This window comes from Sordaria macrospora, chromosome 3, assembly GCF_033870435.1.
Source record: "Sordaria macrospora chromosome 3, complete sequence".
In the NCBI taxonomy this organism is placed as follows: domain Eukaryota; kingdom Fungi; phylum Ascomycota; class Sordariomycetes; order Sordariales; family Sordariaceae; genus Sordaria; species Sordaria macrospora.
In genome coordinates, this window is record NC_089373.1 from 3,663,794 (window position 1) to 3,688,699 (window position 24,906).

The following is a 24,906-nucleotide window of genomic DNA, read 5'->3' on the forward strand; positions in this document are numbered from 1 at the left end:
TCCGCTGACGAGGCTAAGGGAAATGTCGAATATGCGATGCGGCGCAATGCAGGTTGAAATTGGAGTCGCCCAAGTTGAGTTGGTGTTGCGCGCAGCCTGGAATTGTGAATGGACGGGAGGGAGATAGGTAAGAACCCGAAGTCCTTATCAAAGGCAGGCCACGACACGATACTTGCTTGGTTATTGCTCCCGATCGACGAGCATCATGTTGGCCGAAAAGCGCCGGGTCCGCTTGACGACACAGGTTGGTTCTCTAACGACCTTCCTAGTCTTTCCGTCCAAGTTCCATTGTGGGCAGTTTGTATGCTGTATCGACCGGTTACGGCAGCTGATTCTACGAGCTGGAGTTTGGAGTTGATTTGTGTTGCGATTCTGACATCATAACTATGGGGCTTGGAAAGTTGGAGGGGCCGGCCGTCTGTTAGAAGGGACGGGAACAGAAGGATACAGGGAACCCAGCGATTCTACCTTCCGTCCAAGTCCGATAAACGACCGGCGGAATAGTCTAGGCACAGACGGGACGGGAGCCTTGAAGTATCAATGTTCACTTCCGTTATTTCATCGTTCTTTCGGCAAGAATGAAAGAGCTGGCAATTCACATGTCTACACCCCTTTGCCTCTATCACCCCCCCCCCTATTAGCTCAGTTGTGTCGGGAAACACTCCGGACGTTCCAACTTGCCAGGTTTTGTGTTCGATCCAACGTTCGAATTTGGAGCCGGCTGATGTGAATGTCTCAAATTTATAGCTAAACGGACGTTCTCGTCAGGGCTGTCGTCGATTCTAAAAACTTTGTATTCATCCCCTACGGTAGTCAGCAATTCCATACCTACTCTACATACCCAGCCGTCCTGATTTCAATGATCAGACGGCAGCTTATTGCCAGCAGCGCACTGCTCCACCAATAGCCGTGCGATGTGACTTCTCGGGAGCACCCGCAGTACTTATCATCCGAACCTTTGAGGATGGCTTCTTTCATCCTTTGCATACGAACCAAACTGACACCAGTGAGGAGGCTGGTGGTATATATAAGCGAACGGTGCTTGTCTCCGTCGTAGGAACTTGAAACCGAAGAAACGACAAAAGAACGAAGCGTCCAGTCCAGCCCTTCTGGATGTGGGGAAGTTGGCTCGGGCGGCTCCATCCCCGTTCGGTTGTTTTGGAGAACGGGAACTGGAGGAGCTTCCATGATGGAACTGGGGTTTCTACGCCCACGCAGGGTGTCAGACCATCAGGGGCATCTCGCGACCACCTCCACATGGGAGCCATGAGCTGGAACAGGTATGAATGAAGCTTTGAAACTTGGGAAACAGTTCAGGGCGGTAAATCCCAAGAAGCAACAAGAATTTGACAGATAGGTATGCGTCCAACTGTCCAAGCCACGCCATCCCCAGGTTTTTCAATCATGGGGTATCAAGAAGGTCCCGTCTTGTGCTTCTCTGATCCCGTCCAGGGTGTACGATGATCGACCACCGTGACGGCCTTGAAGAAGAAAAGTGGTCAATGTCGACCGCACCGATCAAAATGTCCAGCCCAACTCAAGGGACGCACACCAAAGCACGACGACAATATTTGAATGCAAGCGCCCGAGGACCAACCATACCGTAGATAGTAGCTTGACTGTAGCCACCATGTCTGTTTCATAATTAAGCGGAAGCAGACGTACAAAATAAACACACGCAGCCCATGGTAGCTGGCCTAAGTCGAGTGTAGATTCTGTAGACGCGCTCAAACATGGCCCTCCGCCCAGCCAGGCTCAGTAGGTTATGTCCGAATATCACAAGCAGCCAGCCAGACAAGCCAAGCATCAAATAGAGTTGCAGAAGCGCGAGACAAAATTCAAAATGTGAAAGTGCACCGGGATTTGGTCTCCAACAAATGCACGTAATTTAATTTTAAGGAGCTCCCTGGCTCGAAGCTCATTGTCACATCCGTGTTAGTACAGTGCGGACATGGTAAATTGAGCCGAGGCGGGCATTTAACTTGTAAGTGTTTGAGGAAAGATGGCACCTTTGTGGTTACTCCTTTCTGTTTGCTTGTCAAATGTTTGCTCTTGTTGGTATTGCGCTTTTTCATGAGCGCTTAGCGCATATCCCAAGCGCAACACGATAGTGCAGATGGCTCACAGACAAAAGGTAAAGTCCCCTTTGAGACCAGGCAGTGTTGAGTGTTGTGTTGAGGAGAACTTTTTGAGATTGGATTTCTCGAGTCCCAGAATTCGCACTCTCGTCTTTTCTCCAAATGCTGGGCTATAACCATGTCCTGGCCAATTATGTGGCTGATTGGGGTGCGACCCCTGTTTATTAGTTCCCCCTTAGCGTGTCCTTGCCAACCCGTCAGGCCAGTGGGCACTTCCCAATCCAAAGTCCAATGTGCCAGCCGGGCCACCAGCATGGGAGCGCATTACGTTGAGCCCACCCGTATTGCTTGCGTGTTTCTGGCACGCTGTGTCGGGCCTGCCGTAGGTGGCCAGCCCGGCGCCCATCCGGGTTCCAGCACCACCACCTGGCACGTCGAACTTGAACCCCTTTTGAGCTGCTCCAAACGGGACGTCGATGCAGCCAGACACGGGCAATCTAACACCTACCTACCTACCCAATCTCCATACCCACCCTGCCACCCCCATCCCGTCCATCCATCCAACCCATCCATCCATCTTCTTCGACTGAAGCCGCTCTGCCTGCTGCTGCTGCTGCTGCTTGCTGTGCTGCTGCCACACTGACTGCCGTCGCACCTCACCCAAAATTTCCCATTCTTTTCTACCGGCAACAACTCAGCATTCTCCCCATCATCACATTCTTCATTTCGTACCTTACCTTTGGCACTCTTTTCGTATTCATACGCGATCCAGCGTTACCTTTCAGATTCACCGGCCAATTGCCTTAGGATTCCGTACCAGGCGCCGCCCCATTGACAACTACCCAACCTTTGACAATACTTACGCGAACCATAGAGGTATCTACCTACCGGCTCGCCTTCCTTCCGGTAAGTTGATGCTGCTTGGTCGTGATCGATGCTCTCCAGACAGACCCTCGCTCCTGGTCCGACCCACGTATCTACACTGCTCGACAGATACCGACTGCCTCTGGCTCTGTTGCTACTGCCCAGCCTGGCGGTATCTCGTGCCCTTCGTCGTCACGAGTTCCCCTCATGGTTGCCGCTGGGCTGCGCCGATACGAGACAGTCTAGCCAGCCCGTTTGTTTGCCTCCACCGCGATCCACGTTGGAGTGTTGGTGTTGGCCGCTGGCAACATCGGGCTCGCAGGGCAAGCTTAATGGGTGGGCAGTAGCCGTTCGTCTGTCCGCACGGAGAAGGAGGAAGATTCATCATGCGCTCGACATGCAACTACTAAGCTTCCGGCTCAATGACTAACTCTATCTGTTTACCCTCCAGACTTCGCGCCTTCCTTACGATCCCGAACTTTTATTTACCATTTCCATCAACCGTTCACCTCTTGACTTGACCGAAACATCAAGATCACGGTGCCTTCTGCTGCAATGGGTAAGCGCTTGCTTTCTGTCCTATACTTAACGTGCCCGTTGGAGCAAGCCGCAGGAAGCATCACCGGATCACCGACCTCTTCGTACCTTACTCCGTGTCCCATGGTCTCAACAAAACCCGACTCAGCGCCGCCCTTCGCCCACTTTCTTCTCCCTTCTCCCACCAACATCACAGCTCGTTCTTCTGATACGATCATCACATTCGTTGTCCGCTTGCCATCTACCGTTTCTTGGGAACCGCCTTTTTTGGAAGAGAACCATCTTACCACCCAAATACTTTTGTCCAAACGACTCCGCTACAATGCATTTCTCCACCATGATGCACAATGCCACTCGGGGCCGCGCCAAGAGTGTTCAGTTTGAGAAGAGCTTCGCCAGCCTCGCTGAAACCATCGATGGAAGCTCCTCGCGGGATGGTGCCGTGTCGCCCGTTCCCGTTCCCGGAACACGGACCAGCAGTTTGCCCCTTGGGGAGAACAACGAGATGATCAACAAGGCTCTACGCCGATACAAGAGCTTGTTGGAAATCGAGGACCCGGCCCCAAAGTTGCCAATGACCCAACGACTCTCGTACGACGAGCTGTATCCCAAGGCCACGGATCCGACTGTGTCTCGAGCGCTACCATCAAGGCGGCCTTGGTCCTCTAATAGTTGAGAGCTCCGCGCGCTTGACTAGATATACATTGCATACTTTTGGGCACAAGATGATGGATTATCAGGCTAACATTTGCTTCATGACAGCTTCGAACGGTATTCCCACCTCTCCTCCTGTTAGGGCGGCTCCCGTACCTCAGTCACCGACTGCCCAGCCATTGCCATCTCAGACGAAACATCAAGATGCTTCTGGTTCTGACACCGTGGGCGCAGCTCTCCCTTCTACCCTAAGCGACAACCGAAACATTGTCCGAAGGAAGCTTACGGGATACGTTGGTTTCGCCAACCTTCCCAACCAATGGCACCGCAAGAGTGTCCGCAAGGGCTTCAACTTCAATGTCATGGTTGTTGGTATGTAACTGCCTTTCTGTGCGTCGAAGGCGATTTACTAATTATAGAATTGCAGGTGAATCGGGACTTGGAAAGTCGACCCTCGTTAACACTCTTTTTAACACTTCGCTGTACCCTCCCAAGGAGCGCAAGGGACCTAGCCTCGACATTGTTCCCAAGACTGTCACCATTCAGTCTATCAGCGCCGATATTGAAGAGGCTGGTGTTCGCCTCCGTTTGACCGTGGTTGATACTCCCGGCTTCGGCGACTTTGTCAACAACGACGAGTCTTGGCGCCCTATTGTGGACAACATCGAGCAGCGCTTCGATGCTTACCTGGATGCCGAAAACAAGGTGAACCGCATGAACATTGTGGACAACAGGATCCATGCCTGCGTCTTTTTCATCCAGCCCACCGGCCACTCTCTCAAGCCCCTTGATATCGAGGTCATGAAGCGTCTTCATACCAAGGTCAACTTGATTCCCGTCATTGCCAAGTCGGATACTCTTACCGACGACGAGATTGCTGCCTTCAAGGCTAGAGTAAGTCTTCCTAGCCAGACTTGTTCTGTGACCAATGCTGACTGTTTTCTCTCTCGCATAGATTCTTGCGGATATCAAGTACCACAAAGTGCAGATCTTTGAGGGCCCTCGCTACGAGCTTGACGACGAGGAGACCATTGCGGAGAACAACGAGATCATGTCCAAGGTCCCCTTTGCTGTTGTCGGTGCGACCAACGAGATCACAAACGCCGATGGCCGTAAGGTTCGCGGTCGCCGTTACCCTTGGGGTGTGATCGAGGTGGACAACGAGGAGCACTGCGACTTCGTGAAGCTCCGCCAGATGCTCATCCGTACTCACATGGAAGAGCTCAAGGAGCATACCAACAACGTCCTTTACGAGAACTATCGCACGGACAAGTTGATCGCTATGGGCGTCTCTCAAGATCCAAGCGTCTTCAAGGAGGTGAACCCAGCTGTCAAGCAGGAGGAAGAGCGCGCCCTCCACGAACAGAAGCTTGCGAAGATGGAAGCCGAAATGAAGATGGTCTTCCAGCAAAAGGTTGCTGAAAAGGAATCCAAGCTGAAGCAGAGCGAAGAGGAGCTGTATGCTCGTCATAGGGAGATGAAGGAGCAGCTGGAGCGCCAACGACAGGAGCTCGAGGAGAAGAAGTCCCGAATCGAAAGTGGGCGGCCGATTGAGAAAGAGCCGACGAAGAGAAAGGGATTCTCTCTCCGATAATTTTGCGGCCACGACTTCGCCCGCCTCACGACTGTTTCACTGTCATGATATCCCGCATACACTTCGGCCTGCCACTTCATTCCTTCTTCTCTGTTTCCATTTGTTCATCTTCTAATCATAACCTCCTAATCCTGCGGGAGGATCCCCTCGCAAGCCAACAGACTCTTTACAGGCCCATTCATAGACGGACGGGTTCTGCTAGAAATTGTGGGCAGCCTAAAACGGCCGTGTTCCCGAAAAGCCGGTGTGTTCCGTGATTGACACGGGATTCGGTCGACTTTGTTCTTGAAAAGCTAATGCAGATGTAATTGGACCGGAGGAGTTTTTTCGAGAATCTCTTAATCTTCTTCACAATGGCAGCATGGTTCGAACAGATATATCATCTCATCTGCTTTGGAGAGTGGAGTTCCGAAAATATGAGGGAGAAAAACAAAGATAATTCGTTAGCTGTCCCCCATCCAGGTGTTCGCGGCGCAAAAACAGTCTGGCCCTCGACTCCCCTTTACGGCTGCGATTGCCCTCGCCTTCTCGACCGAGAGTCAGCGATGTTATGTCTCCGGTACCATCGCATCAAGTCGGTTAGGATGCTATGGCTGACGGGCACAAGGCGCAATTCACAGCTGAGAAACTCATAGAGGGATTGGATGGAGTCGGGTTTGAACTGTGCTCGCGACGCTAGGCGACGGGCAGGATATGCACGTTGCGAAGGGGCGTAAGGGAACAGGCGGGAAATCTCACTTGGACGAAAATCAACGAACGACCAGATATCCCACACAACACATGTATTTTATTAACTGCTTTCGTCGGCGATCAGATGTCTTGACTTCATGGGGAATTCTTGTAGGAGGTTTTTCTTTTCACGGTTTACGGTCATACCCAACCCAACATTCCCGGCCGACATTCTCACTACTGGGCTCGCTTTCCAGCCACGGGGGTTCTTTCTCACCACATAAAACATACACACACACTCAACGTGCACTTAGCCTCTCCTAGATAGTTATTTCTTAGCCTGTTTCTCTCTACCGCTTTGCAATGTGACTTGACCGTCTTGCTCGGTGTTGTGTCTGTCACTGCTAAGCCGTTTTTGAACGTGACTTGGTCGCATTTATCAAGTGCATCCTTTCTCTCTGTAGCCACGACATTCCGCTTCCGCGATGGCATTCCGTTCGGGGTCTCTGAGCACGGGGTGTGATTCATCTTCACGCCTTCGAATAGAGAAAGAAATATGTCTATGCCCCTTTTTTATATCCATCAGTTAATAGTAGTAATGATACATGTAGCGTACATCGATGCCGAAAAGGGGCAAGCAAAAAAACACAGATTGGTTCGGGTATTGGGGAACGAACAACTGTGAGTGCCCAAAATATGTACGCAGATCAACTCAGCTCGTACATGTTCCAACTTCTCGTTCTAGCACGGAGGTCGCAAGAACAACCAACCGCCCGTCCACCCCCACCCGCCACGTTCTTATCGAATCCAGGCCGGACTCTCAACCACAAGACCCAAGTCGCAGCCAGTGTGCACAAAGCACGCCATTATCCGTAGCCCAGCTTGATGAGACACCGAGTCAGCAAATTCTATGGAACGTGCCCGTGGTTCCTTTCGGAAATTTTACACATCCCTATGCGCACGCAGACACCAGAACGCGCGGGTTCCATTTGTCTTTCCCCGGATTCTGCGGCCCTGAAAACGATATAGAACGGCTTCCATTCCTCCCATGCTCTCCTCCTCCTCCTCCTCCGCCACCTCCCAAACACCTTCTTCGATCCTAGCCGGACCTACCCTTTAACCTCTGCGCAAGTACCAGTTGAAGGCGAGCTGGTTGACAGTGGGGGAGAAAGGCGACGGTACTTCGGACTCGCCGGGGCGCGCGACGGGGTGGCGGAGGTAGACGGCCGCGCAAATGTTCTGGTTGACCTCGAGGTAGCGGGGGATGAAGGCGAAGGCGGACATGTAGTTGCGCGGCCTCCAGGGGGTCATGTACGGCTTGCTCGGGTCGATCTCGGTGTCCTCGTGCTCGTCGTTGTACTCGATCACCTTCTTGAGCACCTGGCGCGACTGCTTGCTGAGCTTCTCGCTCAGCTCCTTGGCCGCCTCCTTCTGCCGGATCGCCTCGGAAGGGGAGATGGCGAGGCGGTCGAGAAGCATCGTCAAGTCGTCCACCACGTTACCGGTCGGCGCAACGGACCCGTCGCGTCGCTGCGCTTGCTTGATGGCCGACTTGATGTCGCGCTTCAGAGCGCGCAAGGCTTGCTTGCGCGTCGCGGAGAGCTGGTGGGATGGCGAGTCGGCGATGTGCTTGGCGTACTGCAGGAGACGCTGGAGCTGCAGGAGTTCGTACTTGCGGTTCCAGGCCTCGTCGAACTTGGAGGTGTCGGCTTGCTTTTCCTTCTTGCCGCCGGACTTGGAGGTTGCTTCTTGTGCGTCTCCTTCCTCGGCCTCCTCGGCCTCCGCACCCTCCTCTTCGGCGGCTTCCTCCGCAACCTCCTTCTTGGCGTCCTTCATGGCCTGGGCGAGGAGCTTCTTATCCTTGGGCGCACCGGTCGCATAGAGAACGCGCTCGACATCGACCTGGAAGAGATCGCCGGGGTTGAGAAGGTAACCGGGGTGTTTCATCTGCAAAGGGATCGCGTGGGGTTAGCGCCGGATAAGCAACCTTGGTTGTGTAGGCAACGATGATTGTATAAACTGGTGGCAGAAACGTCATGATGGTAGTGTGTATGTGTACATGCCTTCTTGCCGTTGACGGTGACAGCACCGTGCACGACCATCTGGCGGGCCTGTCTCGCACTGCTAGCAAAGAGGGCTCGGAAGATGGCAATATCGAGGCGCCTCTCGAGAGGTGCAAAGGTCATTTGCTCGTACGGTGTGGCGACCTTCCTGCCCGGGTTGGCGATGACTCGCTTGGGACGTTTTCCATCGTCTGTCTTCTCGTAGGCTGGGGGCTCTGAGAGGCCGGAACCGCGGCCGGCGGCTTGTTCGCTGCCATCGTATTTGGCCATGTACGCCGGGTCCATGTTGACGACGGCCTGTAGGCGACGGCTAAACATGCGCGCCCATTTGCGTTCCTTGATGTGCTCTCCGTGGTATGCTCGTGTCAACGACTTGGCCTGCCATTTCTGCTGGAAAAATGTCCTGCGGGTATTGATAGCTGTTCGGGCCGTGGCCAAGTTGTACAGGTTATATTTGTTCCATGTTGGCCTGATGGGCTATTTAGATGCAGAAGCAGAAGCAAGATATGTCAGCAAAATCAGGAGCAGTGGGTGTTGAGTGTCGTGGCAGTGGGACTGTTAGGTAGGCAATGGGGCGGATGGGTGATGGGGCGGCGACAGCGACGACGGCGACGGCAAACCCGGCGATGGCGGCATATAACATGGCATAGGACATACCTGTTTCTTCAAACTGTGGTACTTGAACAACCTCCGGATCTTCATGTTGGGTGTGTGTCGGGGGGTGGCTTCGGGGATTCGGATCGGACTGCAGGCCCCGTGATTTTGGCGAAGTGGACGGACCGGTTCGGCGCAGGTTGTTTGGAGATTGTCGAGTCCGGGAGCGGTCCGGGGCACCTAGCAGCACTGCCAACGAGGGGAGCTTCCCGGGACCCTTCCACCTCTTATCGGGCGCCGTCCTCCGAAAATTATTTCAGAGCCGAATTGGCACGCGCTCGTCCATTGGTCGCGTTCACGTGAGGAGCTCGGGCCACTGTGCGCGTGAACGCCAGGCCGGATGGTGGGGAACTGGCAGGCACAAGACACGGGAGCTAGAGCGCATACGGTATAGCTCCGTTTTTGGGGATGCAAGTGGAGTGGGGCTAGAAGCAAGAATGAGCGGTAAATGCTGGCAAAAAATGTCCAAAACCAGAGGCGGTTGGAGGTTGTGGTTGCTTGTTCGGGATTTTGGCACTGGGAGACGGATTGGAAGGTTAACGAACAGCAGCCTCGTTGGTATAGGTATGACTCCAATGCCGACGGAACCCTGAAGAGTCAGATAAGGTAGGTTACACTGCTGTACATTGATACCTAACCGAACTCTCTTTTATTAAAGGTTGACAAGACTCACTGAGATTCATATCCCCCATGTGTGACAGTTTGAGAGTTCATTACCTTTCCATTCACACATTGTATAAAGTGGAAGGTCGATATCGTCTGACTTACACGTCCTAGAGCTTATTGGTGAATGGCTGTCTTTCCTGTCGCGTCGATCAACAATCAACCCCCGCCTGCACCAGGAACTCCCCCACCCTGTAATTCACTTTTTGCGCCTACCGCCCCAAAAACTGGAGTTGCACCTGAAGGACCCACTAAATAATTTCGTCGTTTTGCCTGCTTGGTCCCAGTCTCCAGTGCCCTTTCTACATTTTAACCATCCATCCACCATCATATTTTCTCCATTTACATCCATCCTTTTCTTCAGTGCACGCGTGTCACGTTAGACGGTCAATTGCCTTTCTAGCCGCTTGTACTCGACCTTTTCAAATACCGACAGCCCAAACCGACCTTCATCATGAGCGACACCACCGCCAACACTGAGGCTGCGCCTGCCGTTGCGCCTGCCGTCGAGAATGTTCAGACCGATGTCCAAACCGAGGCCGTAGAGGCCCCCGTCGCTGAGACTGCCCCCGCCGCCGAGGAGGCGCCCAAGACCGAGGATGTCAGCAAGGAGGAGGAGAAGAAGCCCGAAGCTACCAAGTCTATCGACCGCGCCGATTTCAAGAACAACCGCAAATACGATCCCTCGACCCAGCCCGTCACTGACGATCCCAACAAGATCCGCAACCAGGTACGCCCAGAGAATAAAGTTGTCATGTCGCATGTTACCCATGTCTAACAGATAGTCGTAGGTCGAGTTCTACTTTAGCGATAGCAATCTCCCCACCGACAAGTTTATGTGGGAGACGACCGGAGGCGTCGAGAACAAGCCCGTTTCGCTCAAGACCATTTGCAGCTTCAAGCGCATGCAGATGTTCCAGCCCTACTCGGCCGTCGTCGCCGCGTTGAAGGAGAGCGACCTCTTGGAGGTGTCTGGCGAGGAGGGCCAGGAGATGGTCAAGCGCAAGAAGGCGTACACTTCGTCCACTGAGGCGCAAAAGGCCCGTCTGGCTGCCAGTGTTTACGTCAAGGGTTTTGGCGAAGAGACCCCGTCCACTCAGTTCGATATCGAGGCTTTCTTCACCAAGTTCGGTCAGGTCAACCTCGTGAAGCTGAGGCGCAATGAGGAGAATATGTTCAAGGGCTCCGTCTTCGTTGAGTTCAAGACCGAGGAGCAAGCCAACAACTTTGTTGCCCTGAGCCCCGCCCCCAAGTGGCAGGATCAAGAGCTCGTCATCAAGAAGAAGAAGGACTACCTGGACGAGAAGACCCAGCTCATCAAGGAGGGCAAGATGGAGCCCGGTACCAGCAAGAAGAAGATCTTCTTCGAGGGCAACATTAAGGGCGCTGACCGTGGTCGTGGACGTGGCGGCCGCGGCGGCGGCGACTGGAAGTCGCGTCGTGACAACGACCAGAAGAACGGTTTCAAGGGTGGTCGTGGCCGTGGAAGGGGTGGCCGCGGTGGCCGTGGCGGCCGTGGTGGTCGTGACAACCGTGATCGCAACGAGTAAGTAACAACCATCCGATAACTGGATTTCGACCATTGACTAACGTGTGGTACAGCAACAACAACAACAAGCGTGCCCGTGAAGATGACGGAGACAAGACTGCCGAGCCCGCGGCGAAGAAGGTCGACACTAAGACTGAGGCTGCTGCGCAGCAATAGGGGGTCGGCGTTGGTGTGCTCCAAGGTTCTGGGCCGGACAGACTTATGACTTGTTCCTGATGAATAATTACTGAGGCTGTAAAATACTCGGACGGCGTTATATGGGTGGTGTTTGCTTTTAGAGTCAAAAGGGCAGGGATTTCGTACTACAACCTCCAATCTTGACCTCGATAGCGTGGTGTGGTTATTGCATGCAAATATATACGAAGACAAAGGCTGCGGTGTTGGAAGGTGCATTGTATTAGCTATGCTAGACGAGTTGTGTAAGGTATATCATGAAATACTAGATACCTCATCATGTTAGAGCCTCCTATTTTATTGAACCCTGAACGAATCGGTAGTTGTGGTCTCTGATAGCTCAAAGATCCCCCATTGGATTCTGTGCAGATACCAAGACGCGGTCATAGTTGATGGTCTGGGTAGACAATTGGGAGAGTCTCGGGCTGTTTGGGGAACCAGCCATCATTTATTGAATAGAAGTTGGTCGTTTGCTTTCGTTCTAGACATTTCACGATAAGTACGCCTATATTGTCTGTCCTTATCACTAGTCGCCATTAATTAACGTCAGTTCAATGGTGTAAGGTCAGACTGTGTACGTCTCAGTTGGGAATCGGAACGGGATGACCACATGATCTGAAAGATGGAGTCCTCCTGGCAAGTGTATAGTGTACACTGTAGTTTGAGGGGTGGGCGGAACCATGGAATGAGTTGCAGTTTGTCTGAACTCTGGCGAGTCACAAAACCGACAGTGCTCGAGACCCTCTTCTGATACTTGAAAGCACTACTGTTCGACCAATGATGTTGCTGTGAAAACCTCAGTGCGGGTAATGATCTGGATTGCTAAGTTACTAACACCCTCATTACAACGTAAAGACAACCGAAAACATTTACAACTTGCAACTACATACATGGGTTGTAGACGTATCAAACTGCCCACGCACCACAAATTGCGATTTATTGTCGCCCATTACGATAGGGGTTCAAGTCATCTGGTCCCTCATACCCGAACGGCCAATTCCACAGAGTCCTAGCAGCCCTGTCTCTCTTTTTCGAATACCGCAACGAAGCGTAAGCCGATTACTACACTTGCCTGCGTACACACAAGGATATCAACTGGGTAGGGTTTCTACGGAAACAGCACGTACCAGCCGACGTCCAAAGTCTAGACTTCTTGGGGTTTGGGGGTTCACAGTTCAAACTTCGCTTCCTTTATATTGATCAGCAACCACTTCACCTGAGGTCCAACCCGGAAACAGGAGAACGGGAGATCCGGAACATCTCAGGGGCTTATCCGTCAGCCTTTTACCTTTTCAGAACCGCTCGTCTGCTTGTCTGACTTTCCCGCTTTGCACAGGCATTCACTGATCGCTTGTCTCGGTCTCTTATCCTCTTCTCACCCAGCTTTAGTCACTAGACCAAGAGCCATCTTCACCAACTCGGCCGCCCTCATCGCCATCACTGTTGTTGCTTTGCCCTTCCCCAAATTCCTACCCCGGACCACCCCGGATCTCCCTTGCCTCTGTTGGGCTATCTTGACCCACGTCCACGCTGCAGATCTCGGGTGAAGACCGCGGAGCTCTGTTGCCGACCCCGACGGAGCTTCGCAGAGGTTGTCACCGTTGGAATACAAAGTCCGTGGCTTGCGACCCGATAACCGTTCAAGAGATTACCCATTACTTCAGTCGTACACGGTCTTCAGTCTAACACCGGACCCTGAGGCCTGAGACCCCGGGGACTCCCCGCCAAATTCCCCGCAATCCCACACTGGACCCTGGTACAGCCCAGCAGAACTCATCAGTCAGACGGTATCACTCAGGTGTCACGAGTTCGTGCCGAGTCTTGCTTGTTATCACAGTTGCAGCCCTTGCGAGAGCCACTATTACGGCTCGTACTTGGTGGTTTACTAAAGTACTCACCGGCAAATGAACAGCCCGGATGTTCGAATGATGTCCGCTCAGGATGCGCCAGGCTCAGCCGGACTCGCCCCCGACAACATCGCCGCTTCGTTGCCGTCCAAGAAGAAGTCCAGGCGAGGCGCTGACCCTGCCAACCAAAAGCGAAGATGTGTGAGCACGGCCTGCATCGCCTGTCGGAGGAGGAAGTCCAAGTGTGACGGCGCCATTCCGAGCTGCGCGGCCTGTGCCAGCGTCTACGGTACCGAGTGCATCTATGACCCTAACTCGGATCACCGCCGCAAAGGCGTCTACCGGGAGAAGAACGATAGCATGAAAGCCCAAAGCGCCACGCTGCAGATTCTAATAGAGGCCATTTTGAACGCTTCCGAGGAAGATGTCCCCGACATTGTGAGGAGGATTCGTACCTGTGACGACCTTGACGCAGTAGCCGAGTCCATTCGCAGGGACAAGAACATGACAGCAACCAGCGACAACGATTACAGCGACGAGCCTGCTCAACTTGGAGACGACGCTGCCAACCAAGCCGTTGAAGGTGAGAGGGACTTGGCCCGCAAGATGGGAGAGCTGCGTATCGAAAATGGTTCTATCCGGTTTATCGGCGGCACCTCGCACCTCATATATCTCGATGAACCGACAGATGCCCCTGAAGAACCAGAGCTAGAAACTCACCTGTCGACCTGCGATGAAGATCCAGTCACCACCTGGACAGAGGTTACCAAGGATCCTCAGCTAATAACTCATCTCATCAACATGTACTTCAACTGGCACTACCCCTACTTCACCACTCTGTCTAAGAGCCTTTTTTATCGGGATTTCATCAAGGGAAAGCCGGTTGGTCAACCACGCTCCACAGTTTACTGTTCGTCGCTGTTGGTTAACGCCATGCTCGCGCTCGGCTGCCACTTGACGAGCGTCGATGGTGCCTTTGCGATACCTGGGGACAGCAGGACAAAGGGTGATCACTTCTTCGCCGAGGCTAAGAGACTGATCGTTCAAAACGACGAGTATGAAAAACCAAGGCTTACTACCGTGCAAGCTTTGGCACTTATGTCAGTACGAGAAGCAGGCTGCGGGCGGGAAGCAAAAGGGTGGGTATACAGCGGCATGAGCTTCAGAATGGCCCAAGACATTGGCCTAAACCTAGACATCGGGTCGCTGGATGAAAAGGAGGTGGATGCGCGGAGGATCACATTTTGGGGTTGCTTTCTGTTTGACAAGTGCTGGTCAAACTATCTGGGACGGCTACCACAGCTTCCCAAAAACACCTACAACGTTCCGAAGTATGATGTGTTTCCGGACGAAGATGCTGAGCTGTGGTCCCCATATACCGACGCAGGCTTCGACCAGTCATGCAAGCAGCCATCGCGGACACGGGCTATAGGCTTACAGTTGTCCAAACTCTGCGAGATCAGTAGTGATCTCTTACTATTCTTCTACCATCCAAGTCACATAGGAAGGTCGAGCGGCAAGTCAGCTGAGCTCAAAAAGCTTAGCGAACTTCATCGGCGTCTGGAAGATTGGAGGACGGAGCTGCCAAAGGAGTTCGAACCCAAAGATGGGCAGTTACCCAATGTCATTCTGATGCAGTAGGTTTCTCTCTCTCTCTACTTGCCTAAAACTTGGCGGACTTGCTAACCCTTTCACAGCATGTTTTATCATCTCCAGTATATCCATCTATTCCGACCTTTTCTGAAGTACACAAAGGATGCTTCGCCTTTGGACAAGGTCCAGCCCCGAAGAATATGCACAACTAACGCCAATAGCATATCCAAACTTATGCGGCTTTACAAAAAGCTATATAACCTCCGACAGATATGTAACATTGCCGTCTACATGCTACACTCCGCCTGTACGATACACATGCTTAACCTGCCAGAAAAGGCTGCAAAGCGGGATATAACCCACGGAGTTAAGCAATTAGAAGAAATGGCTGAAGACTGGCCATGTGCGCGGAGAACACTGGGTATCATCAGCGTCCTAGGTCGAAAGTGGAATGTCGAACTACCCGAGGAAGCCGCAATCGTTCTGAAAAGGACAGACGAAAAGTACGGAATGTTCAGCACTTCCGAGGTCCCCTCGCCCAACCGGACGGCCCCTTCTCTCGCTCCATCCTCACCGGCACCTCCTTACTCCCCACAAGCGTCTCTCCTTCTTTCTACATCCGCCGCCGCAGTAATGGAACAACAACCGTACAGTCCAATGACTCTATATAGCCACCCAACACCTCCACATCTTGCCCCCGAGAGTATATCCGACCCCGGAATGTCGCCCGATCTCGTCGCCTTCTCTGACCTGCCTGGGACATCAGCTACGCTTATCCCACAACAACAGCAGAGCATGCAGGCCATGCCTGGGTTGAGCCCAAACCACATGCTTCATCAACACCAAGATCAGCAACACCATCAACACCACCACCTACAAAGCCACCATCAATCCCAGCAGCCACATCACAACCACATGAACTACCAGCAGCAGCAGCAGCAGCAGCAGCACAACCTGCTCACCCACCCGGTAAGCGCCTCATCCATGTCCATGAGCGACACCCTCGCCACCATCACAGCATGGGGTATGCCGACCTCTTCACCCGGCAGCAGTAACGGCGGCATGTCCCATCCTCATCAGAGTCAGCAACAACACTATCCAACCATAAATACTGTGAAGCCGACAGCGGCAACAGCACAAACTTTTAGCCCAGTCCAGTTACACGCCAACAATTTGACCAATACAACAACAAGGTCCGCAATGGCCAACCATAACAGCAACAAGAGCATTGGCAGACACGTAAGCCCCAGCTCTATATACGCCATCGACGGACAGGACTGGTACCTGAAAGACGGCGTAACCTGGCAACAAGGCTTTCAAGGGTGGGATTTGGAGGGCGGCGGTGGAGCGGGAACGGCTACAAACACTGGTAGTGGGCCGCCTTCGATTGCTGTTAGTGGTGGTGGTGGTGGTGGTAGTGGTAGTAGTGACATGGCGAGGCTAGCTGCTCAGGGGAATGTTGGTGGAGCTGGACAACAACAACAGCAGCAGCAGCAGCAGCAGCAGGCAAATATGTTCACTTTCCATCATGGGACAGAAAGAGGAGGGGATGGTGTTGAGTCAACGGGAATGGGAATGACTACGGTAGGAGGTGGAGGAGGAGGGTTCGATCCGATGGCGGGGTCAGGGCTGATGGATGACCTGGTCGGTCTGGGGGATTTGGGCAGTTTGGAAGGGTTGGGACATTTGCCTGGATTGGATTGAGTTTGTTTGATCTCACAGTTTTGGAATCAAGGGAATCAAGAAAAATGGGTGAACGGGTGGAGAATGAATGGATATATACATATTTATACCCATTGGAAAGAGTAAATGCGACAGATGTAATCTGTTAAGGTCTCTTCGGTACAACACAATGAGTTGTTTATGTCGCTTTAGTGATTCCACATCGTATAAATCCATTCAAAAATCGCAAAACTTTGGAAACAGAGCTCAGTTGCTAATTTAACTAAGGACGTCCAACTTCCTACACACTCATTCACCCGTCAGAATGGCTCCAATTGGTTCAAGGACGACGACGCACAGTATAAACAGCGAGCAGAAGAAAAAAAGTAGAAGAAAAAAAAAGAACGTGGACTTACAGCTGGGTCGAACGCACAGCGTGCACGAGAGTCGGGGGCAGGAGGGAAGGGAAGGGGAAGGGACCGACAACCAGCCATTCAACCTAACCAGCTTGCCACGGAAGGAACGACGCGGGAAGTAATACATATACCCTACAAGGACTGGATTGCGTCCTGCCTGTAGGTATGTACAGTCTTCTCAGTTGGGACAGAATACTAGGGATGGCATGACAACCAAACCAAACATGATTTACACAGTACGTTGGGTCCTTCTAGTTGAGGTAAGTATCTCGTATTGGAATCAACATCCATTTCAACCTGGAAATTACTTTACTGTACTGTACTCTCAACTCTGCCAGCTCAACAACCCTCACTCGCCCCACGCCATCTTTCTCGCCTCACACACTCCCTATACACTCAATATCCCCATCTCCTCCAAAACCCTCCTATACTCGGCCGCCTCCCTCTCCATCTCCTCCATCCCCCTCGCCGTCCTCGCCGCATCCTCAATGCTAGGGAAACTTCCTCCCGGCTTTGGTCTTGCCTGGAGTCCCGCCATGCCCTTCTCCTCCTTTTCCAAAAGTGCCTCCACCTCTTTCTTTTGGACATCGCTCCCGTTTGTTTGTTGTTGCTGTCCAGGCGCGGCAACATCCTCAGATTGCTGCTGCTGCCCGAAAGTACTGCTGTGCTGAAGATGACCATGCCCACCATCACCATCACCGTTACCATGCCCATTATCCCTATCCCACAACGCCCCTCCCACGTTCCCCTTCTCCTCCGCCATCCACTCGTACAGCTCGTCCGACGGCGTCTCCGCATCCTTGGCGCTCACGTTGCGAATCCGCGGGATGACGTGCACGTGCACATGCCCGACCGTCTGGCCGGCTTCCGGGCCGTCTTGCACGGCGATGTTGAAGGAGCCGCCTGTTTGCAACAACTTCCTATCGTCGTTCCAGTTACCCCTCTCTAAACTCTGCCTCCTCTGGGTCCTCTCGTTGCCGTCGTCAAAGTAATACCGCCCCAACATCCGCTGCACCACCTGCACCGTGGAGAACAGGTCGGTAATCTCGCTGGACGAGAGGTCCGTCAACCGCTTGTGAGGCACCAGGGGGCAGACGAGGACGTGCCCTGGCAGCAAAGGTTTGAGGTTCACCAGGGCGAAAGAGTGAGGGGTTCGCAGAAAGACTTGGTTGGTTACTTTGAAGGGGCCGAAGTGGATGTCTGTGTCGTCGTGGGCGCTGCTGCCCTTGCTGCCCTTGCTGCCGCTTCCGCCGCCGGTGCCCGCATCGGTTGAGGTGCTCATGGTCATCTTTCCGGCTGCTGCTGCGATGTTGCGGGTCGGTGGTGGTGGTGGAGAAAAGCTTAAGCAAAGCGATGAGATGGAAGAAGGTCTTGGTGAGTAGCCGGTGAGTGCAATCCGTGGAGACTGTAATAGAGTCGCAGCGGGGATGGTTATAAGCTGTTTACGTTCTCTGCTGAGGACGCTGGTCGTCTTTCCACTTCTTCTTCTGGTCAAACTGAGGAGCAAACCCTCCGTGTTTCTTGGAACGTGCCTCATGCGCAACCCGCCTCGGTCGGCGTGGATATAGAAAAATGAGGAGGGAAGGTGGGGGAGAAGTGACGCTCTAAGACGATGTATTACTGCGACTTTAAAAGGGGATTTTCGTTTATTATGTTGGTGTAGGACGTTCCGGTAGGTGGGGATGTTGTCTGTCAAGTCCTTGGTTTCACGACAGTCGGGTGTTGGACGATGAGGTACAGGAAGAGTTGGTGTTGCGGTGAGGTAAGAGACAAGAATACAGCTACGGCCCGCTATAAAGTTGTCGCTGACAGCGGTGCCTTGACAGTCCGTGATCGGTGGAGACTGCGGCGCATGGATGATATGCAGCAGTGACGTTACGACGTCAGGGCAGTTCGAGCGACCACAATTCAAAGCAATAGCAGGGGCCGGTCGCGGCTTCCACCAACAACGTTCTCTCACCATTTTCGAGCTACATCTACCTACTGTTGATTTTTTTCATAATACATTCAGATATTACCCCGTCCGGTATTCTCACCAGCTAAGGGTTAAGTTATCAGACAGAAAATATGATCTTTGAGAGGAGGTTATCCATATTGTCCCGGTCCACCCAAATTCCCGACGGCTTCGACTATTACCACCAACTTATACACACATGTACCAAATCAATAACAACGAGAACGGTTCACAACCCATCAGATTGCGTCGAAACAAAAACGAAAAAAAAAAACCACCCCGATATGCACAGCATCTGAGCACTGTAAACAGAAATGAGAGATATCTATCCATGCGTAAATACAACAAAAATAACAAAGGGAAATAGCCCGGAAGAGGCTAAGCATAATATACTTCCTTCTTACTGACCGGGTATAATCTCCTCATCCTCCAACAAATCCTGTCTCTCCCTATTTCGTGTCGAACCCGAGCCAGATGACGAAGGTCTCGGCTCATCATCCTCAGCCATAAATACTATTAAGATTGTCAGCAGGTGCTTATAAAGGTACAAGTCAAGTAGGCGCCAGTTAAGCCGTTGAACATACCATGAGGTCTAACAGTAAAAGACGCCACCAGCGCAGCCGCAAAGATAGAACACAACAACACAAAGAAGGCCTGCGGAAATGTCGACACTGTAGCCGCATACAGCCCATTGAAGATGATAGGAAAGAAGACACGAGCCAGAGCATGAAGCAGCCCAACAGCTCCCAGCAACTGTCCCACCCGCTCAGTAGGAACATGCTTGCTCATAGAAGCTTGAATGGACGCCGATCCGAGACCGCCAAAGGCCGCAACGACGGCCGACAGGATGAACAACTCCTGGGTACGAGCAAAGATGTACCCACCAATGCCAATAACATCGGAAATGAGGGCACTCCGCAAGACCCAGACGTCTAGTTCGTCGGCGCCGACGTTCTTCTCGTCAACCGGCAGGTTACCAGATTCCCTGCTTCGCCGAGCTGCAGGGCGAGTGCGGAAAACGTAGTTGATGACGGGGAAAATACCAACGAGAACGCAGATACGGACCATCGAGACCAGGGACATGAACCGCGAGGCCTCGAGGTTGCCCCAGCCGAACACAAACTCGGTGTACAAGATCAGGATCGTACCGGAGCTCATGGCAGCTCCCATAATGGACATGTCGATGAGTGCCAGCGTGAGAAGGTTGCGACGCAGCCGTTTGTGTTGAGAACCAGATGGAAACAGAATCTTCAGAGGAGCAAAAGGATTCGCCCTGCGGACGGATACGAAGTGCTTGCCGAACGGGACGAACTTGGACACCACAGCTGCCCAACGGGGAATTTCCCCGGCCTCCTCTTGCTCCCTGGCGTACTTCTCGCGCGCTAGTAGCTGGCGCCTCCGGGAAAGTGACTCGGGCGTGACGAAGTAGATGAACAGGATGAAGACGATGTGGCAACCGAGAGTGACGTAAAAGATGGACAGTAAGGATCCCGTCCACTTGACGAAGTAGCCGGCAAGGAGAGGCCCAAAGGCCAGACCGGTGAACAGGCATGCGTGGAGGTAACCGATGGCAACGCCTCGCTTGGATGGGGGCGTACAGTCGCTGGCGTACGAATGGATGAGGACACTGCCGGCAGTAAAGGAACCGGCCAGGCCATCGAAGAAGGTGCCGAGCAAAATCCAGCTGTAGTGGATAGTATCGGGGTACTTTCCGGCCAGGATGACCGTGATCTCGGAAATGACACCGCCGATGGAACAGATGGCCACCATGCGCGTGCGACCATATCGATCCGAGAGGGCTCCGAGCTTGGGTGCGCTGAAAGCACTGATGATGCCCACCAAGACGCTCATGCACAAGGTGAAGCTTGCGACTAAGCGCTGTACGTCGGGGATGTTGCATTGAGGGTTGTTGCCGCCGTGGATAACAGGCGTGAAGACGAAGCTGGGATCTGCTGCTGATCTATCGGCAAAGTACCGGTCACAGATGAGAGTGATGATTCTGGACTTTTGTCAGCTTCAGCATCAAGAATCGGCTCATGCCGATCACTTGCAAGACGGGCGACACAGCTTCGCATCGAGGGGACCCTACAGATTGATCTTGGGGACCAAGGAGCCCCCAAAAGCCAACGTGAACATGGCGTAAGGTGCCACCAGCCACCAGACCTAGGTATGCCGTTAATTAGCAACTAATTATAACTTGGGCCAAAGGGCTGGAACATACAGCTGGTTTCCTCCACCATGGAAGCCCTTCAAAATCCTTCATGACAGCCCAGCTGTCCTTGCGAGGAGCATCGTGGCCATCATCGGAATCCAGGAGGCCCGTCGCTTCGGTGACATTGTCCGTGGCTCCATTCGTCCTGAGGGTATCGCGAAGGCGCTCTGTGGCCAAGCTCGTGCCCTGGGAGTCCGCCATGGTGCCCAGAGTCGATACGGCTCCCGAATCCGGAAACCCATTGTGTGTAGCCATGTTGGGCAACTTCAGCCCAATCCTGGTGTTGATTTGTTGCCGCCTTGGGTTCCACCAGTGTTGCCTTCCGACTCCCGGTTTCCTTGCGTATTTGAGTGTTCTATTCCAAGGGTGATAGCCGTGATGAGCTTACAAGCAGAAGCTATATGTAAAAGAGTGAGGAAAGTATGTGAAGGGAGAATGATATGAACAAGGCAGAGCTGAGCGCGAAGGATCCGGCGTGTAACAAAACAAACGCTATTGCGACATGGGTGGAGCTAACTTTTAATCGTTGGCAATGCTCGCACTAACAGCAAAAAGGCATATGCGCGTTGGGTTTCTTATCTCGTCGCAAGCTACTGCCGGAGTAGGGAGGACGTGCGAGGTGATGGTTTGTTGGCGCGGCCCGGTAAATGTCCCGTAGCCGATGCTGTCGCGGCCGGTCTTTTGATTGATTGATTCCAGCTGGCAGGTGAGATGTTGAATAAGTAAACTATTGACTTTAACGTATATACAATGCCGGATCTGACAGAAAAGCTGGATGAAATGTCATGGATCTTGAATAAAGCCAGGACAACGCCTCGTCTGAGATCCGTGGTTTCGTCAGTGTGCAGCAACCGCCTCAATCGGGAAGGACGATAACGGGAGGGAGGGTGTGGTAGTGTTGGGGGAAGGGGGAGCGGGATCATATGGGAATGATGGGAAATGGAGAGAAATGCCAGGGAAGCAAAGGTAACTTACATAACCAAACTCTTTAACCCCCAATCATAGCATGAAGAAGAAACCTCGCTTCCAGGTTCCAGTCCCATGTGGCTCGAAACAAGACACATCGATACGCTAAAAACGTCCCAGAAGCACGTAAAACCTGGGGACAATAAACGCTTCCGTTCTCGATTTCCACCAGTTCTGATATGACATGTTAGACGATACGTGAAGGTACTTTGATGTGCAGAGGTATCGTGCAGATAAGCGCTGTATCATGTCCTGTGGTCCGATGTCTTGGACGCATCTGTCACAGCAGCAGGTACCTAGAGGTACCTACCTGACAGGACCACGTACCTATATTGCCCCGATCCCGTCTGACAATGGGTTCAGTCGGGACATGTGGGGTTCCGAACCCCGAACCCTCCACGCGGAGATAACGTTCCCTTCGATTGCTGCTGTCTCACCTTGGGACCTGCGTCCACTTCTCATCATGTTTGTTTCCCCATCGTTTTAATATCCGCCATGTTAAGCCACGGTTCTCAGAATCAGTCTCAAACATTTGCTGTAATTACTTACAACGCGCGGTCTTACCTCAGAAACCGAGAGAGTGCGAGCCTGACCCGGCCCAATGGGCCACGCTTCAACTTGCCTATGGAGTGATGGATTGTCTGCTAAAGTTCCGCGGGCGGCCGGTGTATAATGGAATCGATGACGCAGCCATTCAGGCGTTGCCAGGGATCCCAATTCATGTTTCGCGTTCTTCCCCCACGACGGAAAGCTTGTCTCAGATCTGATTGATAAGCCACCACACCACCATCACACAGCATCATGGCAAGGCACATAGGTATCATGGCTAGATGTATAGCACCCAGGAACGGGGTTCTCTGTCGCCTCGCCAACCTGCCTTGTTGACTACCGTTCCAACCTAAGAGTGAAAATTTTCATTTTGTGAATCTCTCCGGACCATTAAAAAGGTCAGTTCGCAGAAAACCAAACGCATGCATACAGGCAGTCTACATCCCTTTTTAAAATCCGCCCGTATTCCCCAATTTTATTTGAGATGTTGTACACGATATTATAGCTTCCATCATTCACCATTCTAGTGACCAGGAAGAATCTCTTGGCCAGCAAAGAACTTCTTCGACGCCGCACACCTTTCGCTCTTGCAGCCGGGGCATCTCAGGCTGTTCTGGTGCGAGCAAACAAGACCGCTATCAAGATGCTCCTTGGCGAGATCCGCCAGGGCCTTGATGAAGACAGGGTTGCCGTTCAGACTCTCCACGCGCTTGACCGTGTCGGGATGTCCAGACTCGCCGATAACCTCCTGGTCAAGCTCGTAAAGGGTTTCGATGTGATCAGACGTAAAGGCGATGGGGATCAAAACGAGGTCCTTCTGGCCCTTGTGGATGTACGACTCGACCGAGGTTTGCGTCTGGGGACCGAGCCACGGTTGGGGGCCGACCTGCGACTGGTAGCATAGCCTGTAAGGGTTGGAAAAGTTGAGACGCTGCATGACCGCCTGAACAGTTGCGCCAATCTCTTGGGGGTAAGGGTCACCTAGGTGGGCAAGGTTAGTATATCCCTTTGCAACTTCAGTGGAGAGGAGATTGGCATACCTCTGTTGATGACAGACATGGGCAAACTATGTGCCGAGAAAAGCAAAACAACATCCTTCCTGCGCTCCTCGGGGTACTCGGCTAGCTTCTCCTCGATGTTCCTCGCAAAGGCCTCGACGAGGCCAGGGTGAGTAGGCCATCTGTCAATCACACTCCATTGAATGGTCCCTTCCTTGCCATCCTCTGATGGCCCAGCCTTGCCCTCAAGCCTCTGCCTCCACTTCCAAAGCTCGTTCAAACTGCTGCCCGTGGTCGAGCAAGAGTACTGGGGATACTGGGTGAAGGCGACAGCGCGGCCACCCCTGCCATTTCCGAAGCCGTCGGCCAGAAGCTTCTTATACATCTCCTCGGTGAGAGGATTGGCGTAGCGGAAAGCGACATAGGGCTTGTGCGGCGCCGTCTCGGGCGAGATCTGGTCCAGAATCTTGCACATCTCCTCGCACTGGTACTCGGACCACTTGCGAATCGGAGAACCGCCGCCGATGGCAGCATACTGCTTCTGAATCTTGGGAGTCCGGCGCTTCGAGATCAACGGCCCCAAGTAGTTTTGTAGCCGACCAAGGGGAATGAGATCGGCATCGGCCTGCACGGGTTGGTCAACAAAAGCAGTCCCGATATAGAAAAGCGGCTCCGGCGAGCTGCGGGCACAAGCATCATCGTCATCACCATCATGATTCATGAACATACAAAGAGTCTGCTCAAAAAGTCTCCAACTTCATCCAAAGTGGACGGGCCGCCCATGTTGAGGAAAACCATTGCTGTGCCGACATTCTTTTGCGTGACGGGGTGAGTTGTTGGCGTGGCGAGCCACCTCATCTGCTGCTGAGCGCATCTCAATGACGGCCGGAAGCTCGAAGACCTCGTGGTCTTGCACAGCTGGGCCGTGGGCAGTCTAAGTGCCATGGAGGCCATGATGTGAGGATACTGAAGAAAGGGAGGTTGGACACAGCTCAGGTCAAGCTCGGCTTTCCAGGACAAAGATGTGAAGACTTGGTGGTCAAAAAGTGAAGATGATGTTTTATATTGGTAGGGACAGAGTGAGTGACGCTGCGTGAGCGGGACGGGACGGTGGCTCCTTTCGGACGTGTTAAACTCGGCCGAACAGCTTGCGAAAGCTGCGATCTTGTGGGGTGATGCCGGGACTGCTGCAGGGGTAGCTGTATCGAAC

General features: G+C 52.9%; 7 protein-coding genes across 7 annotated transcripts; 3 read left to right on the plus strand and 4 right to left on the minus strand.

The window, feature by feature from the left end:
• The first annotated feature begins 2,644 nt into the window (after positions 1-2,644).
• On the plus strand, positions 2,645-6,829 carry SMAC4_00919 (uncharacterized protein). Its single transcript, XM_024655154.2, has 5 exons — positions 2,645-2,984; positions 3,394-3,501; positions 4,242-4,505; positions 4,561-5,027; positions 5,089-6,829. Exons 2-5 carry the CDS (start codon positions 3,498-3,500, stop codon positions 5,725-5,727), a joined length of 1,374 nt encoding a protein of 457 aa, XP_024511073.1. The 5' UTR covers positions 2,645-2,984; positions 3,394-3,497; the 3' UTR covers positions 5,728-6,829.
• Positions 6,830-6,940: 111 nt separating this feature from the next.
• Positions 6,941-9,321, minus strand: SMAC4_00920 (mitochondrial 37S ribosomal protein uS4m). The gene is made up of 3 exons (XM_003349983.2): positions 9,117-9,321; positions 8,430-8,936; positions 6,941-8,343 (listed from the first exon to the last, which is right to left on the minus strand). The coding sequence occupies exons 1-3, from the start codon at positions 9,159-9,161 to the stop codon at positions 7,513-7,515; spliced, it is 1,383 nt and encodes a 460-aa protein (XP_003350031.1). The 5' UTR covers positions 9,162-9,321; the 3' UTR covers positions 6,941-7,512.
• Positions 9,322-9,794: 473 nt separating this feature from the next.
• SMAC4_00921 (uncharacterized protein) lies at positions 9,795-11,795 on the plus strand. Its single transcript, XM_003349984.2, has 3 exons — positions 9,795-10,506; positions 10,568-11,322; positions 11,379-11,795. The coding sequence occupies exons 1-3, from the start codon at positions 10,231-10,233 to the stop codon at positions 11,479-11,481; spliced, it is 1,134 nt and encodes a 377-aa protein (XP_003350032.1). The 5' UTR covers positions 9,795-10,230; the 3' UTR covers positions 11,482-11,795.
• A 1,608-nt stretch (positions 11,796-13,403) lies between these two features.
• Positions 13,404-16,643, plus strand: SMAC4_00922 (uncharacterized protein; the record flags this gene model as incomplete). The annotated part of the gene is made up of 2 exons (XM_003349985.2): positions 13,404-14,983; positions 15,044-16,643. The coding sequence occupies 2 exons, from the start codon at positions 13,404-13,406 to the stop codon at positions 16,641-16,643; spliced, it is 3,180 nt and encodes a 1,059-aa protein (XP_003350033.2).
• A 762-nt stretch (positions 16,644-17,405) lies between these two features.
• On the minus strand, positions 17,406-18,305 carry SMAC4_00924 (uncharacterized protein; the record flags this gene model as incomplete). Its single annotated transcript, XM_003349987.1, has 1 exon — positions 17,406-18,305. The coding sequence occupies one exon, from the start codon at positions 18,303-18,305 to the stop codon at positions 17,406-17,408; it is 900 nt and encodes a 299-aa protein (XP_003350035.1).
• Positions 18,306-19,371: 1,066 nt separating this feature from the next.
• On the minus strand, positions 19,372-22,332 carry SMAC4_00925 (uncharacterized protein; the record flags this gene model as incomplete). Its single annotated transcript, XM_003349988.2, has 4 exons — positions 21,193-22,332; positions 21,061-21,134; positions 19,556-20,970; positions 19,372-19,484 (listed from the first exon to the last, which is right to left on the minus strand). Exons 1-4 carry the CDS (start codon positions 21,436-21,438, stop codon positions 19,372-19,374), a joined length of 1,848 nt encoding a protein of 615 aa, XP_003350036.1. The 5' UTR covers positions 21,439-22,332.
• Positions 22,333-22,921: 589 nt separating this feature from the next.
• On the minus strand, positions 22,922-24,850 carry SMAC4_00926 (uncharacterized protein). Its single transcript, XM_003349989.2, has 3 exons — positions 24,426-24,850; positions 23,739-24,321; positions 22,922-23,679 (listed from the first exon to the last, which is right to left on the minus strand). Exons 1-3 carry the CDS (start codon positions 24,648-24,650, stop codon positions 23,222-23,224), a joined length of 1,266 nt encoding a protein of 421 aa, XP_003350037.1. The 5' UTR covers positions 24,651-24,850; the 3' UTR covers positions 22,922-23,221.
• Positions 24,851-24,906: the final 56 nt, after the last annotated feature.